The sequence below is a fragment of the Bufo bufo genome, chromosome 1 (assembly GCF_905171765.1).
Source record: "Bufo bufo chromosome 1, aBufBuf1.1, whole genome shotgun sequence".
Taxonomy (NCBI): Eukaryota; Metazoa; Chordata; class Amphibia; order Anura; family Bufonidae; genus Bufo; species Bufo bufo.
The window spans coordinates 276,104,627-276,126,045 of NC_053389.1; the positions used below are offsets into that span (position 1 = coordinate 276,104,627).

Genomic DNA, 21,419 nt, shown 5'->3' on the forward strand with positions numbered 1-21,419 from the left:
CTTAAAATAACATATTGCTTTATAAAAACATTATTTTTATTTCTTACAGTGGTATAGCAAATAATTGCACACACATAAGGCTTCTTTCACAGCTGCAATATACATTCTATCAGAAGAACAGCCAGAATGTACCGTATCGGGTATAGCTGGATACTGCCAGCTGCTGCAGCGATTGACTGTAATGGGGTCCGGCCTTGTTACAGCATTCAAGCTGGGTTTTGGCCAGACAAGAAAAACCCCAAAATGCTTCAATTAGCGTTTTTTGTTTGGACGATACCCAGCATGTATGCCAGAACATGGCCAGATGGCCTTGGACCACATTATAGTCAATGAGAGCATATAGCTGGTAGTATCGGGCTATACCCAATACGGTATACTACAGCAGGCTGTTCTTCTGCCAGAATGTGTATCTAAGGTTATGTTGTGAACTCCGACGGAGGAACAGACTGCCGGAGTTCACTGGCTGCATTTGTCATAGCTGGATGCCCATTGACTGTAATGGGGATCCGGATGCTTTAACCCGGACCAAAAATGCTGCACAGTGACATAGCATTTTTTGTCCGTACTCCGGCCAGTCTACAGATGATCAGAGTCCCAGTGTTCACACACTGCAATGTGAACCTGGCCTAAGCTGTTAAAGAAAACTAAATAAGATGAGAAAATTACTTTTAAAAGCAAAATTCTAATAAAAAAATGGTAAATTACTAAAAAAAAATTAGTAACAAGTAAACAAACTAGTAAGACATAAACATTGCCTTACCCTTTATGTTGTTCAACTCTGAAGACTTTCAGGCAACTTTTAGTTCTAACTGTCTTGCATAACCCACCTGTACTGTTTTTCTTCTAAGGCTTTCTGGCATTTTTAAAAGTCAAAAACAAAAACTATGGGGTAATTTATCAAATCTGGTGTAAAGTAGAACTGGCTTAGTTGCCCTTAGCAACCAATTAGATTCCACCTTTCATTTTCCAAAGGAGCTCTAAAAAATAAAAAAGTGGAATCTGATTGGTTGCTAAACCAGTTGACCTTTACACCAGCCAATTGCTATGTCCCCCACTCCCCCAGTGCCTTTAGAAAGTTCAGATCAGCCCCTCCATGCCATGTCCCCCAGTGCCATCAGCCCCTCCATGCCATCATTGCCATGTCCCCCACTCCCCCAATGCTTCCATGCCATCCATTGCCATATGATGTCCCCCTCTGCCATCAGATTAGCCCCTCCATGCCCCCCACTCCCCCAGTGTCATCAGCCCCTCCATGCCATCCATTGCCATGTCCCCCAGTGCCTCCATGCCATCCATTGCCAATTGCCATGTCCCCCACTCCCCCAGTGCCATCAGATCAGCCCCTCCATACCATGTCCCCCACTCCCCCAGGGCCAGTGCCACCAGCCCCTCCATGCCATCCATTGCCAATTGCCATGTCCCCCACTCCCCCAGTGCCATAAGATCAGCCCCTCCGTGCCATCTGCCCCTCCATGCCATCCATTGCCATGTCCCCCTCCCCCAGTGCCATCAGATCACCCCCTCCATTCCATGTCCCCCACTCCCCCAGTGTCATCAGATCAGCCCCTCCGTGCCATCTGCCCCTCCATGCCATTCATTGCCATGTCCCCCTTCCCCAGTGCCTCCATGCCATCCACCATGTCCCCCATTCCCCCAGTGCCATCAGATCAGCCCCTCCATGCCATGTCCCCCAGCGCCATCAGCCCCTTCAAATCACAGGTGCCCCCTTCAAATCACCAATATACTTACCTTTCCTGGAAGTGCGCGGCTGGCTGACATGGAGTCCGCAGGAGGCGGACTGCGTCTTCTTCCCTACATGCACTGGGAGGGACCTGACGTCACACACAGCATCAGACAGCGCGCTGACGATGTGAGCACGCAAGGCCCTGGTCAGTGCAGCGCGGTGCCAACAGGAGGCCACGGAGCGGTGAGTGAGAGGCTTCACTTCACTCACGCTCCGTGGTCACGTGATTTAAACGAATCCTCGATGCAGGGAAATTGCATGGAAGATTTTTTTTGTATCGATTACATCGAGTAATCGTTGCAGCCCTAGGCTCATTTTCACCACAGAACTTCATCTGGTGATTTGCATTCTGGAAAGTGTTGTCTTTACACCAGATATGGTACAGTAATCTGATGCAGGAAAAACATTAAGCTGTTCCTCTACATAATAGGAGCTCATGTTAGGTTTGTGGACCCAGTGGCTACCTATAGAAGTATGAATGCTGCTCAAAGAAGGCAAACTGCATCTACAATGTTACACAATGTATATATTTATATACTCTTTAACTGCCAATTGTGAAAGGGAGAAGAGCCCCATTTTGTTTTTTTCTCCCTGAACGTATCCCTTTTCATATCTTTGATCTACCATGACCAAAGGGGTTTTCCAGGAATATGATAGTTGACCAACCTCAGGATAGGTCATCAGTATCTGATCAGTGGAGTTCGCATCAATACTGAGCAGCTGTTTAAAGAGGCCACAGCATCCGGTGAACGCCTTCACACTGCAAACCAAGTACAGCGCCCTATATTGTATAGTGACTGTGCCCAGTATTACAGCCCGGGCCATTCACTTGAGTGCAACTGAGCTGCGAATTATTATGTGACCAATGAACGTGACGTCACTGGCCTAGGAAGAGGCCACAGTGCTCACCAGAGCAGCCTCTTCAAACAACTGATCTACGGGGGTGCTGGACATTGAACCCCCACTGATCAGATATTGATGACCTGTCCTGTGGATAGTTCATCAGTATTTTACTTTCAGAAAAGCCTTTGAAAGATGGGTATCTGCCCTATATCCAGTCCTGTGCTCAGCTGAGAAGTGGATACAGGTGTATCTAGTCTAAGTAGGAGTTCTGGACTCCAGACTGATGATACATTGTAATGTATTGCAGCTCAGGCCCATTTACTTGAATGGGACTGAGCTGCCCTTAGGCCATGTGACTGATGAACGGGACATCACTGGCCTAGGAAGAGGCTACGGCACTCATAAAGTGCTCCGGGTCTTCAAACAGCTATTCGGCGGGGGTGCTGGGAGCTGGACCACCATCGATCAGATATTGATGACCTATCCTGAGGATAGATCCTCAATATATGAATCCCAGAAAACCCCTTTAATGAGACCTAGTGCAAATGGTGGTGATCCATGTGAGATGCGGACACCCCACTATTGCTTTTTGATTGAGATCACAGGGTCCAGTAAGAGGCATTTTCACATAAGAAACCAGGGACTAAATCTTCCAGAAGAATAAATCACCTTAGATACTTGTGTGTGGTTTCCAAGCACTGTCACATAGTTGTAAATCCCAAAGAGAAATTGCATTATTTTGTGAAATGGCGGCTTTATACAGACAACTGCCTCAAATTAATCTGTAAAGACGGAACTGCCTCACACTCCTACTGAAAGGGATTATAGAGAAAGAAACATATTTACAGCCAACTGTCAAGAGATTCTGAGAGCTTCACTATGGCGAGCACATTTTATCTCCACATTTGCACACAGTAGAAGTACACCATCATAAACAGGTAACCATAGTTGATTACTGTTCACAATTTGTTCATGGTTAGATGCTTCTAATCATAGGATCACCATGTAGGGACACATCACAAAATCATTGTTGTTTTGGGCCCAACAGAGAAAACTATCCCATCCCTCAACAGTGAAGCAAAAGCTTTGGAAATGGTTTTTAAAATTCTCTTGGCATTTTAAATGTACAGGTCCAGTGCAGGCCTAGGTGTCTCCATGGTTACAGACTACAGACAGATCTTGTGTAGTCTGGTCCTCTAACATAGTAACATGGTTTTTAAAGGAAACCTGGCACCATGATTTTGTGCATAGAGCTGGGGACATGGGCTGCTAGATGGCCACTAGCACATCTGCAATACCCAGTCCCCACAGCTCTCTGTGCTTTTATTGCGTTAAAAAACCTTTTTGATCAATATGCAAATGACCTGATACGAGTCCTGTGTCCGGAGATGAGTCAAGCGGAAAGGAGCCCAGCACCGCCCCGCGTCCTCCGAATCTCCTCCATGCTGGCTGACGTCACAGCGCATGCGCAGTGTCGGCATCATGTTTATCATGTTTATTCCCTGTGCTGGCATCAGCACAGGGAACGAACTACGCATGCGCTAGCTCGCGCATCGCGAGATTTCGGCGCTCCAGCTCTGTGATGTCAGCCAGCAAGGAGGAGATTTGGAGGACGCGGGGCGGTGCTGGGCTCCTTTCCGCTTGACTCATCTCCGGACACAGGACTCATATCAGGTCATTTGCATATTGATCAAAAAGGTTTTTTAACACAATAAAAGAGCAGAGAGCTGTGGGGACTGGGTATTGCAGATGTGCTAGCGGCCATCTAGCAACCCATGTCCCCAGCTCTATGCACAAAATCCTGGTGACAGGTTCCCTTTAAGGCTGAAAAAAGACATCTGTCCATCCAATGCAATCTGTTGTCCTGCAACGTTGATCCAGAGGAAGGCAAAAAAAAAAGTCAGTCAAATTTCCTCATTTTAGGGGAAAAAATTCCTTCCCGACTTCAATCAGGGATCATTGACCCTCTAGTCATGTGTTACTTTTTTTCCTCTGCTCTCTCTTCATGATAACTTCTAGTCAGTAGAAACACATGCAGATGGAAGGGATGATCTGTAGCTTGTAGCCCGGGATATCTATTGGAGCTGTATACACAAACCAATAGAATACGTTTAATCAAAGATTCGGTATTTGCAGAGTTGTGTTTTTTTTTATGTATTGAAGCAATAGAAAATGCCCTTTAAGACCTGTGTTTTTTCAGTGACATTTCCCAACCACATATACAGATTTGGAAACGCATGAGATTACGTATTTCTTCAGGCTCATGCTGCATACTTGAAAAAGAATGTGATTAGATGTATTTGCTAATATTAGGTCCAGAAATTAGGCATGGAATACAATGAATAAAAAAAAAAAACATATGCTTTGGTTTTAGGGCTGTCCTTGTTGTAAGGCATGAATGATAATCTGGGTGCTGACCACTTGGGGCACTGCTCTATCAGAATGGAAAGGAGAAAGCTAGCTGTAATAATCATTGCTGAATAAAGAGGATTGTGATCAGTGTATGTTGTCTCCATGGATGGTTTAAATTAAGATACTATAAAAATATTATAGAAATGATTCTTTACATAACGTTTAATTCAGATGATTTAAAATTGTAGATATTTTTTGCATTAGGCTACTTTCACACTAGCGTTTTCAATTCTGCCATTGAGTTTCCGTCATAGGATCTCAATAGTGGAAGAAAAGGCTTCAGTTTTGTCCCCGTTCATTGTCAATGGGGACAAAACTAAACTGAACAAAACGGAGTGCCCCAGAATGCATTCCGCTCCGTTTGGTTGCGTCCCCATCGCAGACAGAATAACACTGCAAGCAGCGTTTTTCTGTCCGCGATGTGGTGCGGAGCAAGACGGATCTGTCCAGACTCACAATGTAAGTCAATGGGGACGGATCTGTTTTCTCTTGACACAATAGAAAACGGATCCGTCCCCCATTGACTTTCAATGGTGTTCATGACGGATCCATCCTGGCTATATAAGACATAATACAACCGGATCCGTTCATGACGGATGCAGCCGGTTGCATTATTGTAACGGAAGCGTTTTTGCAGATCCATGACGGATCTGCAAAAAACGCCAGTGTGAAAGTAGCCTTATTAATGCAGCATTTGTGCTTGGCATGCTGTGAGAATGTGGCAGCACTCACTGGAATGCTGCAGTCTCTTCAAACAGCTGATTGGCGGGGGTGCCGGGAGTGAGGATAGCTCATCAATATTGATCTCTGGGAAAACACCTTTTAATGAGGAATTCTACCTGGGAAGGATTCCCATTTGGGGAAAGACATCATCTTGGGCACAGTCAGTAACAGTTTAAGAACCCCAAACTCGTTCCTTCAGGGCTGCCTCCAAAATGTTCCGAAATTTACATAATTTACACAATTTTCACTTGTGGTGAAATATGGGACTAGTAATAAGTATGGTCTCTTGGTGACACCATACAGGTTTTGCTCTGTGTATGAGGCCTTGCCCTCATGAATCATGTACATCTTGCTCTTTGGGTATCTACCCCGTATGTCTACCTTAATCACCACTAATGGTCTGAGAGAAATCCCCTCATTCTCTCATATTTTTAGTGGTGAATATTATTTTGTTTTTGTTTTTTTGTTTTTTTTATGGAAGAGTCATGCTCACTAATGAAAATTTCCTGTTGAGTTTTCGAAAACTTGTCTACCTTGATGTGTTCCAGTTCTTTCACAGTCGGCAAATTTGCTACATAATTGGGCCATATCTGAATACTATGGTCATGGGGTATCCAGACACGGGTACATTATGTGACAAGAAGTTGTGTTTAAGAAATTTTAGATAGTGCTGTTTATGGATTCTTGCATGTTGCGATAGAGAGTGTACTGAGAGGTGGAAACCTCCATCTCCACCTCTGAAATGACTCAACCGTTCTCCCCTATGGAAGTTATCTTTCCATGTCATCATAAGCATGAATGCCTTTTTTGTTGCGTCCGTCTGCCTACCATCCTATAGTCACATAAAACCTTTTTATTTAATTTATGTGATGAATAATTCACATACTAGTTGTTACTAGAGGAATTCTGATATACTGTATGTCTACAATGTATCCTCAGCTGAAACATTCCTGCTATTTTTGCTATTTTCTGAACAAGCATTTCTCTCGCTGTGAAAAACCATTGGTTGATCTGCCTTTTTTTATACATTATACTTTTGTATACATAGGATGAATGTAAAAAGGTCAGTAAAAGAAGTATCAACGCTATTGATAGAGTAGAAAGTTAGTATCACGATCAGTGTGGGGGGGAAACTCCACACTGAACACAGGAGGGAAGGGGAACAGTAACTGGGCCTGGAAACTAGGGAAGAAACAGGTCACCTCCTAGACAACCCTAATCTGGGCCCTTGACTACCTATCAATATAGACCTTGAAGGTAGGAATATTCATAAGCAGGATACCTAGGCCCTGATTTCCCTATAAGGCCCTGGAATAAGTATAGGACCAAAGACAACCCATTTCTCCCCAGATGGACGAATGGAAGTCTCTGTCTCATGCCCAGATACAACAACAGGGAATTTAACAAATACAAACAAACACGACACTTAAAGGGGTTCTGCACTTTGTTTTAACTGATGATCTATCCTCTGGATAGATCATCAGCATCTCATCGGCGGGGGTCCGACACCCAGGACGCCCGCCGACCAGCTGTTTGAGAAGGCAGTGGCACTCCAGCAGCGCCGCGGCCTTCTCATTGTTTACCGCCGGCCCAGTGACGTCACGACTAGTATCAACTAGTGTGGGCGGGGCTAAGCTCTATTCAAGTGAACAGAGCTCAGCCCCGCCAACGCTAGTTGATACTAGTCGTGACGTCACTGGGCCAGCGGTAAACAGTGAGAAGGCCGCGGCGCTGCTGGAGCGCCGCTGCCTTCTCAAACAGCTGATCGGCGGGGGTCCCGGGTGTCGGACCCCCGCCGATCAGATGCTGATGATCTATCCAGAGGATAGATCATCAGTTAAAACAAAGTGCAGAACCCCTTTAACTTCTGTAGAAATGGAAGAACAGAAACACCAGAGATGATCTCACACCAACTCAACCAAACCCAAATGAAGCTATCAACCGCATAGTCAGAAGGGTGGGGTAAGACTATAAAGGGTAGAAGTGATGACCACTGAGCAACAGCTGAGAAAAGGGAAGTGGTCATTAACCCTATCACCACTGAATCAAGGAGGCTGTTAGATTCCTCCACGCTTAGCCAATCTCCTTGATTTCCTACATCAGTCACCTGAGGGACCGTGACAATTAGATGAAAGGACTTTGAGATGCACAACGGGATTCTATAGTATGAATGAGATGAGTTAAAGGGGTTGTCTAAATTATTTTTTTGGTCTATGGATGTTTCTAACTAGGCAAATGTAACAGCTTTACCATGCACTTACTGCATCTGTAGTTGCTCCTTTCTCAGATTTTACTGAGGATCATATGACCTGTGATGTCAGCTTCTCTCCCTGCTCTGATGATGATGCACAAGCCTGAGAGAGCAGATACTGTGCTGGCCACGCCCCCCTGCTCTGCCGTCTGCTTCTGTCTGCTCTCTCCCTGGATTCTTAACCCCTTCAGCTGCACAGACCTAGGGCTGAAGGCTTTACTGAGTAGCTGCAGACAGTGAGGAGACAAATGCTGGGCACAGGAGCTGACAGAGGAGTTCTGCAGAGCATTGCACAAGAACAGGCAGGGAGAGGATCCTGTGTGTATCAGCAGTGTCCTTGTACAGTTGGGACTTGTAGTCCTACACATACAACATACTGCTGAGTCCCAGAGCAGGCAGGCATGTCACTCAGGGCAGCGCTTATTCACTCCCTTTGAAAAGCAGGGGGAGGGGCAGAGATTGTTGTTATTGCATATAAACAAAGGGCCAGAAGAGAGCCAGGGCAATGAGGAAATATAGATTTTTTTATTTATTTTTTGCCGAAAACTTGCTTAGCTTAGTTATATCTTGCTGCCCATCAGATTTACAATGCTATATATTATTTTTTTTCATAACTCTGACAACCCCTTTAAGGCAGTGAGAAAAGAATGGAACTTTGGGTTCAGAGACACCACAGTTTAAGCTAACATTTTATTAATGTTTGTAACATCATAACCTACCTTTATGTGTACTTTACAATAAGAAAAAATCTCAATAAAAAATATCTTTGAAAGATTATAAAAACTCAATACAGCAGTGGTCTGTTCCCTATGGTAAAGTCTGGTGCCACCTGTGACAATTTTCCCAGATATTTGCCCAACCTATGCCTACATCTGAAAGGTGAAGTGCCCACTTTCTGTTCATATTCACATGTAGTGTAATATCTGCCCCTTATGAAATGTAGATAGAACTCCTTTAGTGAACACCGCAGTTCTGACCCATCTCTGAGCCAGAGTAGAGAGCTGGTAACAACATAGAGTGGCTCTCACCCTATTGTAACCAATTGGTTCATGTATTATATGGACAGCTATTCATTTTACATATAATACATAATAATAATACATTTCCACTGATGCGGCTGAAATATGGAAATATATAGCTGGATACAACTTGATTACAGCAGTTCATTGGGGGATTCAGAAGCTGAATTTGCTGCATTCTATTGATTCCAAGGATGGTTTCATTTCAGAAAGGGGCTGTCGAGGCAAGAATGTAATTACGGACCTCAGTCCTTTTCCTCAGTGGGGCTCAGAAGCACATAAAAAGCTCATAATCACACTGAGGCCAATATCCTAGGAAGCCAGTAGATGACTTAGTATGATTTCCAGATGACCTGGAGAATTGAAGAAACCCATTCGAAGAGACAAATTTGATGCAAATGTTGTCCCAGGCAATATTTGAAGCTGAGGGATCAGTGCAAAGCACTAAGCTACCTTACTGCTGTGTAATGGAGAGTGATAGACCTGTCCATTCAGTTCATTTATGTTGCACCCAATCTTCTCCCTCTCCATGCATAAAGTCACTGAGCTCTATGGAATATGGTTGACTCTTTCAGCACCTGATCAGTATCTAGATTCCTAGTGGAAACTCTGTATTACACAACCCGATGTGGCAGATGATTTTCGGGAGGGAATCGGTCCGTTCCGGCAATAGCCTGCTCGCTAGTGGAGGAAACCGCTGCTGTGACTATGCCTTCGCTCGTCCCCATGATGTATAGTGGTTTGCTGCAAATGATCATTTTTTACATGTCAAAAGATTTTGATTGCCAGATTATTGGGCAATCGGCAGCAGTATTACACTGCCAGATGATCCTTAACAATTCATGTAAATGCTCGTTAGCGATTATCGGCCAAAAAATTGGGCAGTGTAATACAGGCTTTAAAACTGCCCTGAAAAGTTAGAACTCCATTTTTTTTTTTTTAAATCCATGACATAATACATTTTATAACAAATCGCACTGATTTGTAATGGGATTCACCAGATTTCTTTTTGCAGTATTCTGTTTGTCATGGTCAACAAAAACTAATGTGAACAAAATTTCTCTGCTGTTGTTGGAATGCAAATTTTAAGCATGTATGGTCTACTTCGGTCAATGAAAGCAAATTAAGGTTGATTCTTCTGTGTCCTCAACAGACTCTGATCAAAAGTCATCAAAGGGGCAGAGAAAGTCGTGTCCGGAGATCAGTCTGAGGCTAGAGACCGGTCCTAGCGCTAAACGCTATTCTTTACTTGCTGCTGAAAATGGGTTCCTCCAGTGCCAAGTGACAGATTTTAGCTCTGAGTTCTTCACCTCCACCCTTGCGAATATCCACCACTTCATAGATGAGGATTCAGTTGCCGAAATCATGCCAATGAAGATAAGGGTTCAGAAGGCAAAGCTTCACTTACAGGTTAGTATATATAAGATTTCCACCATGCTAGACATATTAGTAGCTCCTGTGTTCTCAGTACAGCCTGAAATACATTTTGCAGTCAAAAGTTTGACTGCTCAGAATCTCCTCAGAAATTATGAAGAGTGGTGGTCCCTCACTTGAAATATATGCCCATGCCAATTTACATTGCTGCTCCTGAGTTTATTGACACTTTGACAAAGAAAACTAGTGGCATGGACGACCTTGACCTTCTTGTTCATAGTCTTCCTCTCTGCCTCCACCACATATGGAGGTGGCTAAATTCTCCCCATTAGTTCTAGTATTTCATCTTGTGTATATCTGCCACTTGCTCAGCAGTAAAATGCTTTTGTGCATTAAATCCTTGTCTGTACCCCAGTCTTTGATGTGGGATGGCACCCAGGGCATTCACTTACCCTTCATCCTGGCCCTGCTTTTAGCCCTTTCTCATAAGGCCCTTTTTAAGCCACAGAACACTGTTCATCAGATGGACAAGTAAGACATAGAAAGAAGGGGGTGCCTCGGCATCTGACTGTATGTACAATTGAATGTGCAGTCATGACTGTAGGCCCACTAATCTTTTCAGCATGCCCATAGAGACCTCTGCAGTGGGTCCATAGAAGTATGGACCTTCATACAGTATCTATCAAAAGTGAGTACACCCCTCACATTTTTGTAAATATTTTATTATATATTTTCATGGGACAACACTGAAGATCTGATACTTTGATACAATGTAAAGCAGTCAGTGTACAGCTTGTATAACAGTGTATATTTGGTGTGCCCTCAACATAACTCAACACATGGCCATTAAAGGGAACCTGTCACCTAAAAAACGCATATAAAATTGCCAGCATTACCTCATAGAAGCCCCCAGTCTGTTAATAATCATATGTTTGATCTGTTAGTGTGATGCTCCATAGGTTCAAAAAACTATGTTTTAAGCGCCATATTGCAGGTCAGCTTTAAGTCAAGGGGCAGCGGCTTCCTTGCTTCAAGTCAAGGTAAGCACGCCCCTAACCGTCCCCTCTTTTGTTAGATTGACAGCCGCCAGTGCGGCCAGGATCGCATAAGTCTCGTGCATGCGCAGTGCGCTGCTGGAACCCGGCTAACAGCGGCAGCCGTAGACCGGAACGCACCTTACCAAGGAGCGCACCGGGCATGAGCGAGATTTATGCGATCCTGGCCGCACTTCAGGCTGTCAATTTAACAAAAGAGGGGACGGTTATGGGGCGTGCTTATCTTGACTTGAAGCAAGGAAGCCGCTGACTGGCAAGATAGTGCTGATGGTGCTTAAAACATTGTTTTTTGAACCAATGGAGCATCAGATAAACCGATCAAACATATGATTATTAACAGACTGGGGGCTACTATGAGGTAATGCTGGCAGTTTTATATGCGTTTTTTGGTTCATGGTTCCCTCAATGAACTGTAGCTCCCCACTGCTGGCAGCACTCGTGCAGCCCCAAACCATTACACTCCCACCACCATGCTTGATGCTTGACTGTAGACACACTCTTTGTACGCCTCACCTGGTTGCCGCAACACACGCCTGACACCATCTGAACCAAATAAGTTTATTTTGGTTTCATCAGACCACAGGACATGGTTCCAGTAATCCATGTCCTTAATCTGCTTGTTTTCAGCAAACTGTTTGCAGGCTTTCTTATGCATCATCTTTAGAAGAGACTTCCTTCTGGGACGACAGCCATGCAGACCAATTTGATACAGTGTGCGGTGTATGGTCTGAGCACTGACAGGCTGACCCCCCACCCCTTTAACCTCTGCAGCAATGCTGCCAGCACTCATACGTCTATATGAAAAGACAAGCTCTGGATATGACTCTGAGCATGTGCATGCAACTTCTTTGGTGGACCATGGCGAGGCCTGTTCTGAGTGGAACCTGTCTGGTTAAACCGCTGTATGGTCTTGGCCACCGTGCTGCAGCTCAGTTTCAGGGTGTTGGCATCTTCTTATAGTCTAGGCCATCTCTATGTAGAGCAACAATTCATTTTTTTTCAGCTCCTCTGGGAGTTCTTTGCCATGAGGTGCCATGTCGAACTTGGCTAATTGGGCACAAGTACTCACCTTTGTTCCCAGCGGTTTTATTATTATTATTATTTATTATTAAAGCGCCATTCATTCCATAGCGCTGTACATATGATAAGCGGTGCACATACATAATACAGACAATTGCACTAATCATAAACAAGACAAGTTACAAACTGGTACAAAAGGAGAGAGGGCCCTGCCCGTGAGGGCTTACAATCTACATGGTATGGGAGAAGGACACAGTAGGTGCGAGTTAAGTTGGTCATGGCGGTATAGAGGCAGCAGGGTCATTGGTTGTAGGCTTGTCTGAAGAGGTGGGTTTTCGGGTTTCTTTTGAAGGATTCCAGTGTAGGTGAGAGTCTGATATGTTGGGGTAGCGACTTCCAGAGTATGGGGGATGCACGGGAGAAATCTTGGAGTCGATTGTGGGAAGAGGCGATAAGAGGAGAGGGCACATTAATGGCCATGTGTTGAGTTATGTTGAGGGCACACCAAATATACACTGTTATACAAGCTGTACACTGACTACTTTACATTGTATCAAAGTGTCAGATCTTCAGTGCCGTCTAATGAAAACATATAATAAAATATTTACAAAAATGTGAGGGGTGTGCTCACTTTTGTGAGATACTTTATGTTTATACCCTTGAGCTAGAATTTCAGAAGTATAAATGTCACAGTTATATAGAGGGTTACTCACTTTGGACAACAGAAATCCCAAGGCCATTTTTCCTGACCATCAGAGGCTGCTCACTATTAAGAAGTATCATATGGCATTCAGTGACACCGGTGGGTATCCTTGAAACACCAGGGATGCCAGAGCAAGAGCTTCTCTTTGTAGAGTTCAAACGCAGAAAGGATGTATGGGAAGAGGATGTCCAATGTGGACTGCTTTACTATACCCATGACTTGTATAATTATTCATAACAAGCTTGAGGCAGCAAGAAACATTGTAGTTAATTTCTGCTCTTGTAATAATGAAGAATATTTCATAAAAAATTATTTTACAACTTCACCACACGCAGAAACCCATTATATTACATTGCCCAATATCTATGAAACCCCGGGGATCCCCTAAAGCTCCCAGTACTGTGTCTGCAAAAATATTCCTAGAGACTGAACATGAATCACTACTAATAATGTCTTCTTGTATTACGCTATAAATGTTAATTACGTTATAAATTATACTTTAAGTGTGGTGTAATCCCAGGCCCTGCTTACCACCCGCCCCTTCCCTTTAAGTGTATGTATTATTGAACATAAAACAAAGATAAATGGGCAAAATAAAGTCTAGAATAAAAAAAAACTACATGCATTTATATGCTCCAGTAATTGGTAAGTATGTGCTTGCTTTGTTCATAGACAGACTTGTGCCTTTTGGAACCTTATATAGTATACAGAAGTAACCATGGTTATTATGCATTGTATTGGGTGTGTGGTATAGCTGCAGTAGTGCATATTGAATGCCAATGGTTAATGCATGTATCACTATATATAACATTCTTTTATTGATGCTTGTGTGTGAGAATTAAAATCTGTGTACATCCTTGAACTGTTTAAATCTGTTTAGAAAATAAAAAATTAGCTAATTTCTTATAGGGGTTTTCCCATATATTTTTCACTGATGACCTATTCTCAGGATAGATAGGTCATCAGTATCTGATTGGTGGGGGTCTGACACCCAGGAACCGCGCCGATCAGCTGTTTAAAAAGGCATCGGCACTCTCGTCAGGCCTTCTCACAGCTTTCCCTAGGCCATGTGATGTCACATTCATTGGTCACATGGCCAAGGTGCAGTTCACTTCAATGGGGCTGAGCTGCAATACCAAGCACAACTGCTATCAAATGGACGGCACTGTGCTTGGTGAGCAGGGAGAAAGCTGCAGCCCCAGTGCCTTCTCAAACAGCTGATCGGCAGGGGTCCCGGGTGACCCCCACGATCTGTAAAAATATCTCAGAAAACCCTTTTCATGTATCTCAATATAGGTCAGAGCGGCAAATCCCCTTTATAAGCATAAATTCAAAATTTAACATACTGGTTACCTGTAACTGCCACTAGGGGGAGCTTAGGTACTGACTGTATACAGATTGTACATTGAACTCAATAATAGAACAGTATACAGTAAGCTCTATTGTGGCTTTGCCGTATGTGTTGTTCCATAATATGTAAGGGTTGGACACACACTCTCTTTAGATGAACTCTTGGTAATGGATGATCATACCCCTCCTTATATAGTGTAGTCCTGTTACACACTAACTTGCCAGGTTATGTATACATCTGACTTCCCCTATTTATTTCTTCTAGGATGATAGTCCCAGGAATAACAACAGTGACCCAGAGTCCATTGTCCTAAATATTGAGAATCTCTTTGTTGAGAGATATGATGATGGATCCTTCTGTATCAAAGGTAAGTGCAACACTCAAAGTGAAATGTATTACCTGTATAAAAAGCAGCTCCACTCTCCTCCATTGGCTGTGTCTGGTATTGCAGCAGTCAGGTGATATTGGAGTTAAGCTCACGGCGCATGGACAAGAGTGGTGCTGTTTCTGTAAAAAAAAAAAAAACAACTTGTAATTTTGGACAACAATTTAAAGGGTTTGATACAGTTCAATTCTCCAGCTTTTGTCCTGAACTGAGAAAGCATTACACGGAACATGATCTGCCATTATGCAGACTATTGTTGTGGGGCAGTACTGGTCAATTTACCATACCATTTTCCAGTGATTTCTAATCAATTAAGGCTACTTTCACACCTGCGTTCGGTGCGGATCCCTCTTGTATCTGCACAGACGGATCCGCACCGATAATGCAAGCGCTTGTATCCGTCCAGAACGGATCCGTTTGCATTCTTATTTCAAAAAAAGGTCTAAGTCAAAACTGATCCGTCCTGACTTACATTGAAAGTCAATGGGGGACGGATCTGTTTTCAGTTGCACCAGATTGTGTCAGTGAAAACGGATCCGTCCCCATTGACTTACATTGTAAGTCAGGACGGATCCGTTTGGCTCAGTTTCCTCAGACGGACATCAAAACGCTGCAAGCAGCGTTTTGGTGTCCGCCTCCAGAGCGGAATGGAGGCTGAACAGAGGCAAACTGATGCATTCTGAACAGATCCTTATCCACTCAGAATGCATTGGGGCTAAACTGATCCGTTTTGGGCCGCTTGTAAGAGCCCTGAAACGGATCTCACAAGCGGACCCAGAAACGTCAGTGTGAAAGTAGACTTAGCAGTTTCCTCTAGTTGGCCTAATTTAAAGAGATTGTCCACTGTTAGAAGGTCATCTCCTTGACCAGAGGTGTAGCTAGGCTTTCCAGCACCCGGGGCAAGGATTCAGCATGGTGCCCTTCTATATTTGCAATTCAAATGTACAGCAGCGTGGCAAATGTATTTTACACTACGCCACTCCGCCGAGTGCATAACTATACTCAGCCAGTGCCACTTACCTAAAAAAATATAAAGATAATCATTATCTTTATGATATACAGTACATTTCTTTCATTTAAAGGTAATCCAGACTCAAGCACTGACACCAGCACCAATCCTAAAGAATCAAATGCGATGCCTTCAGTGAACTCTGACAGTACTAATAGTATACAGCACAGAAGTAACGCTACAAAATGCACACAGACACTTTGTGACAGCCCCGCACCCGCTGAGCCGTTGGATGTAAAAGGGAGCCTCAATTGGAAGATGCCGGTGATTAGTATGGAACAGGTACGTTATCCGTCTACATTGCTGGAAGGGATGAGCTCTGATGTGTTAATCATAGTCTTAGACTTCGACCTTGAATTCACATTTAAGGTGATGCTCTGATTATCCAGCTTCATTGTGATGTGAAACTCTCGGTTCCTTGGGAATCAGTCCATCTCAGTGAAGAGGTTACTGTTCAGAATGGTAAATCGGTTTTATTCGTGGTGGGCTGTAAATTTAATCTCTAGCTTCCCATCATACAGTCACAGAGTTCCTGCAGTCACCTCTAGGGGGAGCTTTGTACCTCATATTCCAGCTCTATGCAGTGAGCTCCCCCTATAAAGACACTTACGTTTAATTCTCTTGTAGTAAGCAACGCATCAAGCTTATTTTTCATGGGTTGCCTGTTGGCATTACCACAACACTGCCCTGATGGTGACCCCTTTAATGTTGCAGTAAATCTTTTTTTTCCTTGAGGTAGGCTTTATTTTATGTAGGAGAAATTATTTTTTTAGACACCATTTACTGTGCAATTTTTATGTGTTTTTTGGCTCATTTATTGTACTGTTCACATTTCACAATAAATAGCCTGTTAATAGTACTTTAGGTTGCTAGGGAATACCAAAAATAGGTATATTTTTTTGTTTTTATGTAATGTGTGTGGAAAAAGTGTATTTTATACTTAAATTTAATTTTTTTTATTATTTTATTTATTGTTTTCAATTTAATGTAATTTTTTCATTATTCTGTGTGTCATTATCACACAGGCTATTGCAGGGTTAACACACATGCGGCAGATTGGGTGCAGAATGTTCTGCGACTGCCCCATTCATCTGTAGGGAGCTTGCGGAAATCCATGCAGATGCTGCAGATTAGGGCTGCAGCTATCGACTATTTTTGTAATGGAGTACTCTGTCGATTAATCCAACGATTAAGCGAGTACTCGAATAACCAAAAACTAGTTAAAAAAAAGTTTTTCTTTATAAAAACTCAGCAGCTGCCCCCCCCCAGTGCCATCGGCTGCCCCCCCCCAGTGTCATCGGCTGCCCCCCCAGTGTCATCGGCTGCCCCCCCCCAGTGTCATCGGCTGCCCCCCCCAGTGTCATCGGCTGCCCCCCCCCAGTGCCATCAGCTGCCCCCCCCCAGTGCCATCAGCTGCCCCCCCCCAGTGCCATCAGCTGCCCCCCCCCAGTGCCATCAGCTGCCCCCCCCCCCCGTGCCATCAGCTGCCCCCCCCCCCCAGTGCCATCAGCTGGTGACCACGGTGCGGTAAGTAATAGCAAGCGCTTCACTCCCGCTCCGTGGTCAAATGACCCAAACGAATCTTCAATGCCAAAAATTTGCATCGAGGATTTTTTTGTGTCGAATTACTCGATTCAATCAAGTAATTGTTTCAGCCCTACTGCAGATAGAACCCATTCAGACTTTTCAATACTTCCTTAGACTTTGAGGCATCTTTTGACACTGGAATGTTGCCGCAGGTTCCGCATCAAAAATCCAGCGGTGGCCGCCTGGAATCTGTCTCCTATTGTCATCAATGGGAAGCTGCTCTGCTGTTTCTGTGGCTAGATGACTTCTAAATTAACCCCTAAATTCCACCAATAAGTTAAATTATTTTAATTTTACACTATAGATATACCCTTTGAATCTTGAAAATTCCCATTTTTTTTTTATTTTATTTTTTTAATTCTAAACTGCAGTGCTACAGGGAAAGTGCGATAAAAGAGACTAATAGAATTCAGAGTAATTGTAGATCTTACAACAGTTAAAGGAAAGAAATTATGATTTCCATAAAAATAAAATAGTATGTCTGCTGTGTCCAAATGAATTATCACTTAATAACTTATGTCTTTGAAGTGCGCAGTGTAATCAGAAGATCTGATTTGGGGCCGGGTCCATCTCTTGGAGGAGACTAACGTGCTATTTGGCGAGGTCTAGATTAATAAGTAGTTAGTGTTGAAATATTTATTGGACTTTTTGATGACAGTTGCAGTCTTAAAGAAGAAGTGCTTTAGAAGCTCAGTGTGCTTCACCGTGCCTCTGAAATGTCACTTTTCTGGTTTATTATCACATTTTACAGACAGCATTGCCCATTTTTTTTTATTGATGGCTCACTTTGTTGTCTTAAAGGAGTATCCCCCAAAAAATGCTATCCTTCCTATAATGAAAGTTACACAATCTTCCAATATATTGTCTGTATAAATTCCATATACAGTAGTTTTCAAAATCTCTACAGGTAGTCATTGAATGGGAACCCTTATTTACTTCTAGAGGAATCGTAAGGTAGGGTGTATTTTATTTTTATTTTTTTCAGGTCATTTGGCACCCTCTGGGAAAGATAGGCATGTAATGCCTATGCCATTGAGAGCGTAGTACGTTTTTTCATCTGCTGGCGGATACAGCTGATTTTGACACTTATGTTGTGGGCTCCCCTTGACATTAGTGGGAAATTGATTAGGTGGGATGGGTTTTAAAGAAGTTTTTCAGGGAGAGCTTTAATAAAAAACCAAATCAATGTTCACCTCCACTGATTCCTCCCCTCCCCCCCCCCCCCCCCCCCCACCAACGTTGTTCCACTGCTGCTCCTGTCCCCACTGCTTTCCACTTCCTGTCTTGGCACTCCGGAAATGGCAGGAAAAACCAATCGGGCTATTGCTGGCCATAGCAGTGACCCACTTCATGGAAGGAGAGGAAGTGGATAGCAGCTGGGACCGGAGCAGCATCGGTACTGCAGCAGTGTGGGACTGGTGGAAGTGAGCAATGGTTGTATTTTATAAAGTCTAACAGTTTTAGGCCCAACACTAGGGCTCTCCAGCAATCACCTACCTCTATTGAGGTTAATGGTTTGCTTTGCCAATCTAAATGTGCAGCGCTGTGACCTAGCCAAATTTCCTAAGGGATCTATTAAACATGCCTTAGTGGGAGGGTAAAACTCCCTGTTTACTGCCAATTGCCGTCCCGTACTTGGGCTTACGACCTGAGACAGTGGCAGGTCCAAGCGTAGTTGCAATTAGAGGTAAAGCTGCTGTTGAGTACATGTAATAGCACCCTCGTATATAGCTATTAGGGTACTGCCACACATAGCGGCTATTGTTTCAGTATGTTAATGGACGCGCAGTTTTCAAACCCCTTTCACACATGGAAACACTGCAGCTAGCTGAGGAGAGCAGAGGCTGGAAAATCTATAGAGATGCCATTTGCATCTTGCTTTAAGACAGCCTGCTCCCTCTAGCTACATAACAGCGGATCCGTATATGTGACATGAATTCTGCTGACTTTGCCAGGCTTTGGGCAGTTTTCCAGCTAAAATGCTTCCACCTGAAAGGGAATGATTTAGGCCTCATTCACACGACCGTAATGTGGGTGTATTTTCGCACCCTGCATCATAGATCCCTATGATGCTGTTCCTTTGGATCATTAGACCAGTGATTGGGCTGGGGTTTGTGCGTGTAATATGAACCTTAATATACAGCAACGGCCATCTGAACTGGAGGACATGTTGATTTAGCCTACAAAATGGCCGCCTTTAGTTCTGTAAGCAGCAAGCCAAGTCTATTTCATCTCATTTTCAGTAACTTGTTTCTTGTCCTTTCTCTCCAGCTTCTTGACGAAAATGAATGTCTAAAGCAGGAATTGGCCAAAACCAAAATGGCCCTTGCAGAGGCCCACATGGAAAGGGACAGCTTACTTCATCAAATTAAGAGGCTTACACTGGACAAATAGCGCTAGCTCTTGGATTTTGTATTGGACTATAACCCATTGGATACGCTTAGTAGCATTTCTGATTGCGGCTCCTTTGGAAGTTCACTAAAACTAAAATTCGAGCCACCAGGACCATTTTTTTTCCCTTCCAGGAGTTGAAGATGATGTATAAAGACTACATGTTTTACATGACCGTCATACTGCTCCATTGTCTTGAAGGGGGATTAGAAAGAACGCTCTGCTTTCTTCTAGAAACTGTGCCACTCTTGTACATGAACTGTGTCTGGTATTACAACTTAGTCTCATTGACTTGAATAGAAAAAAAGCTGAACTACCAGACACAACAGGAGAGTGGCGCTGCTTCTGGGAGAGAGAAAAAAACACTTATTTTTTTTCTCTTTAACTTCTTTAACCATATCTATTAGATTTCAGATGTGAAGCTCTGAATTTGTTTTCAAAGTATTAAAATAAAATAAAAAAAGGTTTTGGCAAATTGTTTAATTATTTAAGAAAAGTGTAACATCCAGTATGTTAATTATCTTTAGACAAAATTGGTTTTATTATTGGTTAACAATTATTTTTGAATTTTTATTTGCACTATCAATAAATAATTTGATGCGGCTGCATTTCGTTTTTTGTGGTGTTTTTTTTATTTTTTATTAATGGGCTTGATGTATTTAAAAGAAACATTCTATATGTAGCGTTAATTTGTCTAATCATCATGAAGGGACGAAAAACTGCAGGTGAGGAGGAAGAAACAAGCAGGACCCTGCTTCTAGGTAGCAAATTCTGCTCACTAGAACTACGTGTTGGTTATTAATGGAAATCTGAAGTACTCCATATGAATTATCAGTGTTGTGTAACCCCCATGGTGAGGGAGCTTAGATGGATTTCGTATTCTTGTGAAGTGTGGCCTCACATGGAGAGTATATAATGATGCAAATGATGGGTCATCTAGCCCCTGTCCACCGGTCACCTATCACCCACTCTCCAGCCAGAAAAAAGAGAGCTGGTGATATTTACATAAAAAGTGAAAAATGGTGCTTTGGGAGAGGGGGAACTATTCTATGAAACGTACTCCGGACAAGTGCCATCATAGTTTAGGAGAGGGGTAGCCAAATTGTCAATTGTAACCTTTAGTGTGCAGTTTCTTACTGGCCACCCAATGCACAATGTAGTCTGGATTGTCCCAATGCAGGGACCTGACTTTGCATCAATATGTCACAATGTCTTCCTTTCAAGTGTGAAGTAAGAAAATTGTCCGCTGGTCAATTTCCTATTATAACTGTATAGTGGTTGGAGGTTTGTTTTTTGTGATATAGATCTACAAATCCCCTGAATGGACATTTAAAATATAACATGTGAGCTGCCTGCAGCCACCACTAGAGGGAGCATTGGAGCTTTTTGCATACTGTCTTTTATTTAATTCAATGTACAAGAGTATTCTTTCTCTCTCTAGTGGTGGCTTTTCATAGTGTATTAAAGGGAATGTGACCTATTGTTTAAATCGCGTTTTTATGTTTAACATATTTGTAAAGAATTTTTGATGTTCTTTTTAAATTTTCATGTC

The 21,419-nt window shown here is 43.2% G+C and overlaps 1 protein-coding gene across 2 annotated transcripts in view; it reads left to right on the top strand.

Moving 5' to 3' along the window:
* The window catches only part of UHRF1BP1L (UHRF1 binding protein 1 like), a 151,585-nt gene extending 131,119 nt beyond the window's left edge, over positions 1–20,466 (top strand). Inside the window, exons 18-21 of one of the 2 annotated variants that reach the window (XM_040439651.1) lie at positions 10,146–10,402; positions 14,760–14,862; positions 15,963–16,171; positions 19,748–20,466. In XM_040439651.1, coding sequence (XP_040295585.1) covers positions 10,146–10,402; positions 14,760–14,862; positions 15,963–16,171; positions 19,748–19,870 — 692 coding nt within the window. In that variant the 3' untranslated portion in view covers positions 19,871–20,466. Of the gene's footprint in view, positions 1–10,145; positions 10,403–14,759; positions 14,863–15,962; positions 16,172–18,461; positions 18,615–19,747 lie in introns of those variants that run through there. The other variant, XM_040439660.1, reaches the window with a different exon arrangement.
* Positions 20,467–21,419: the final 953 nt, after the last annotated feature.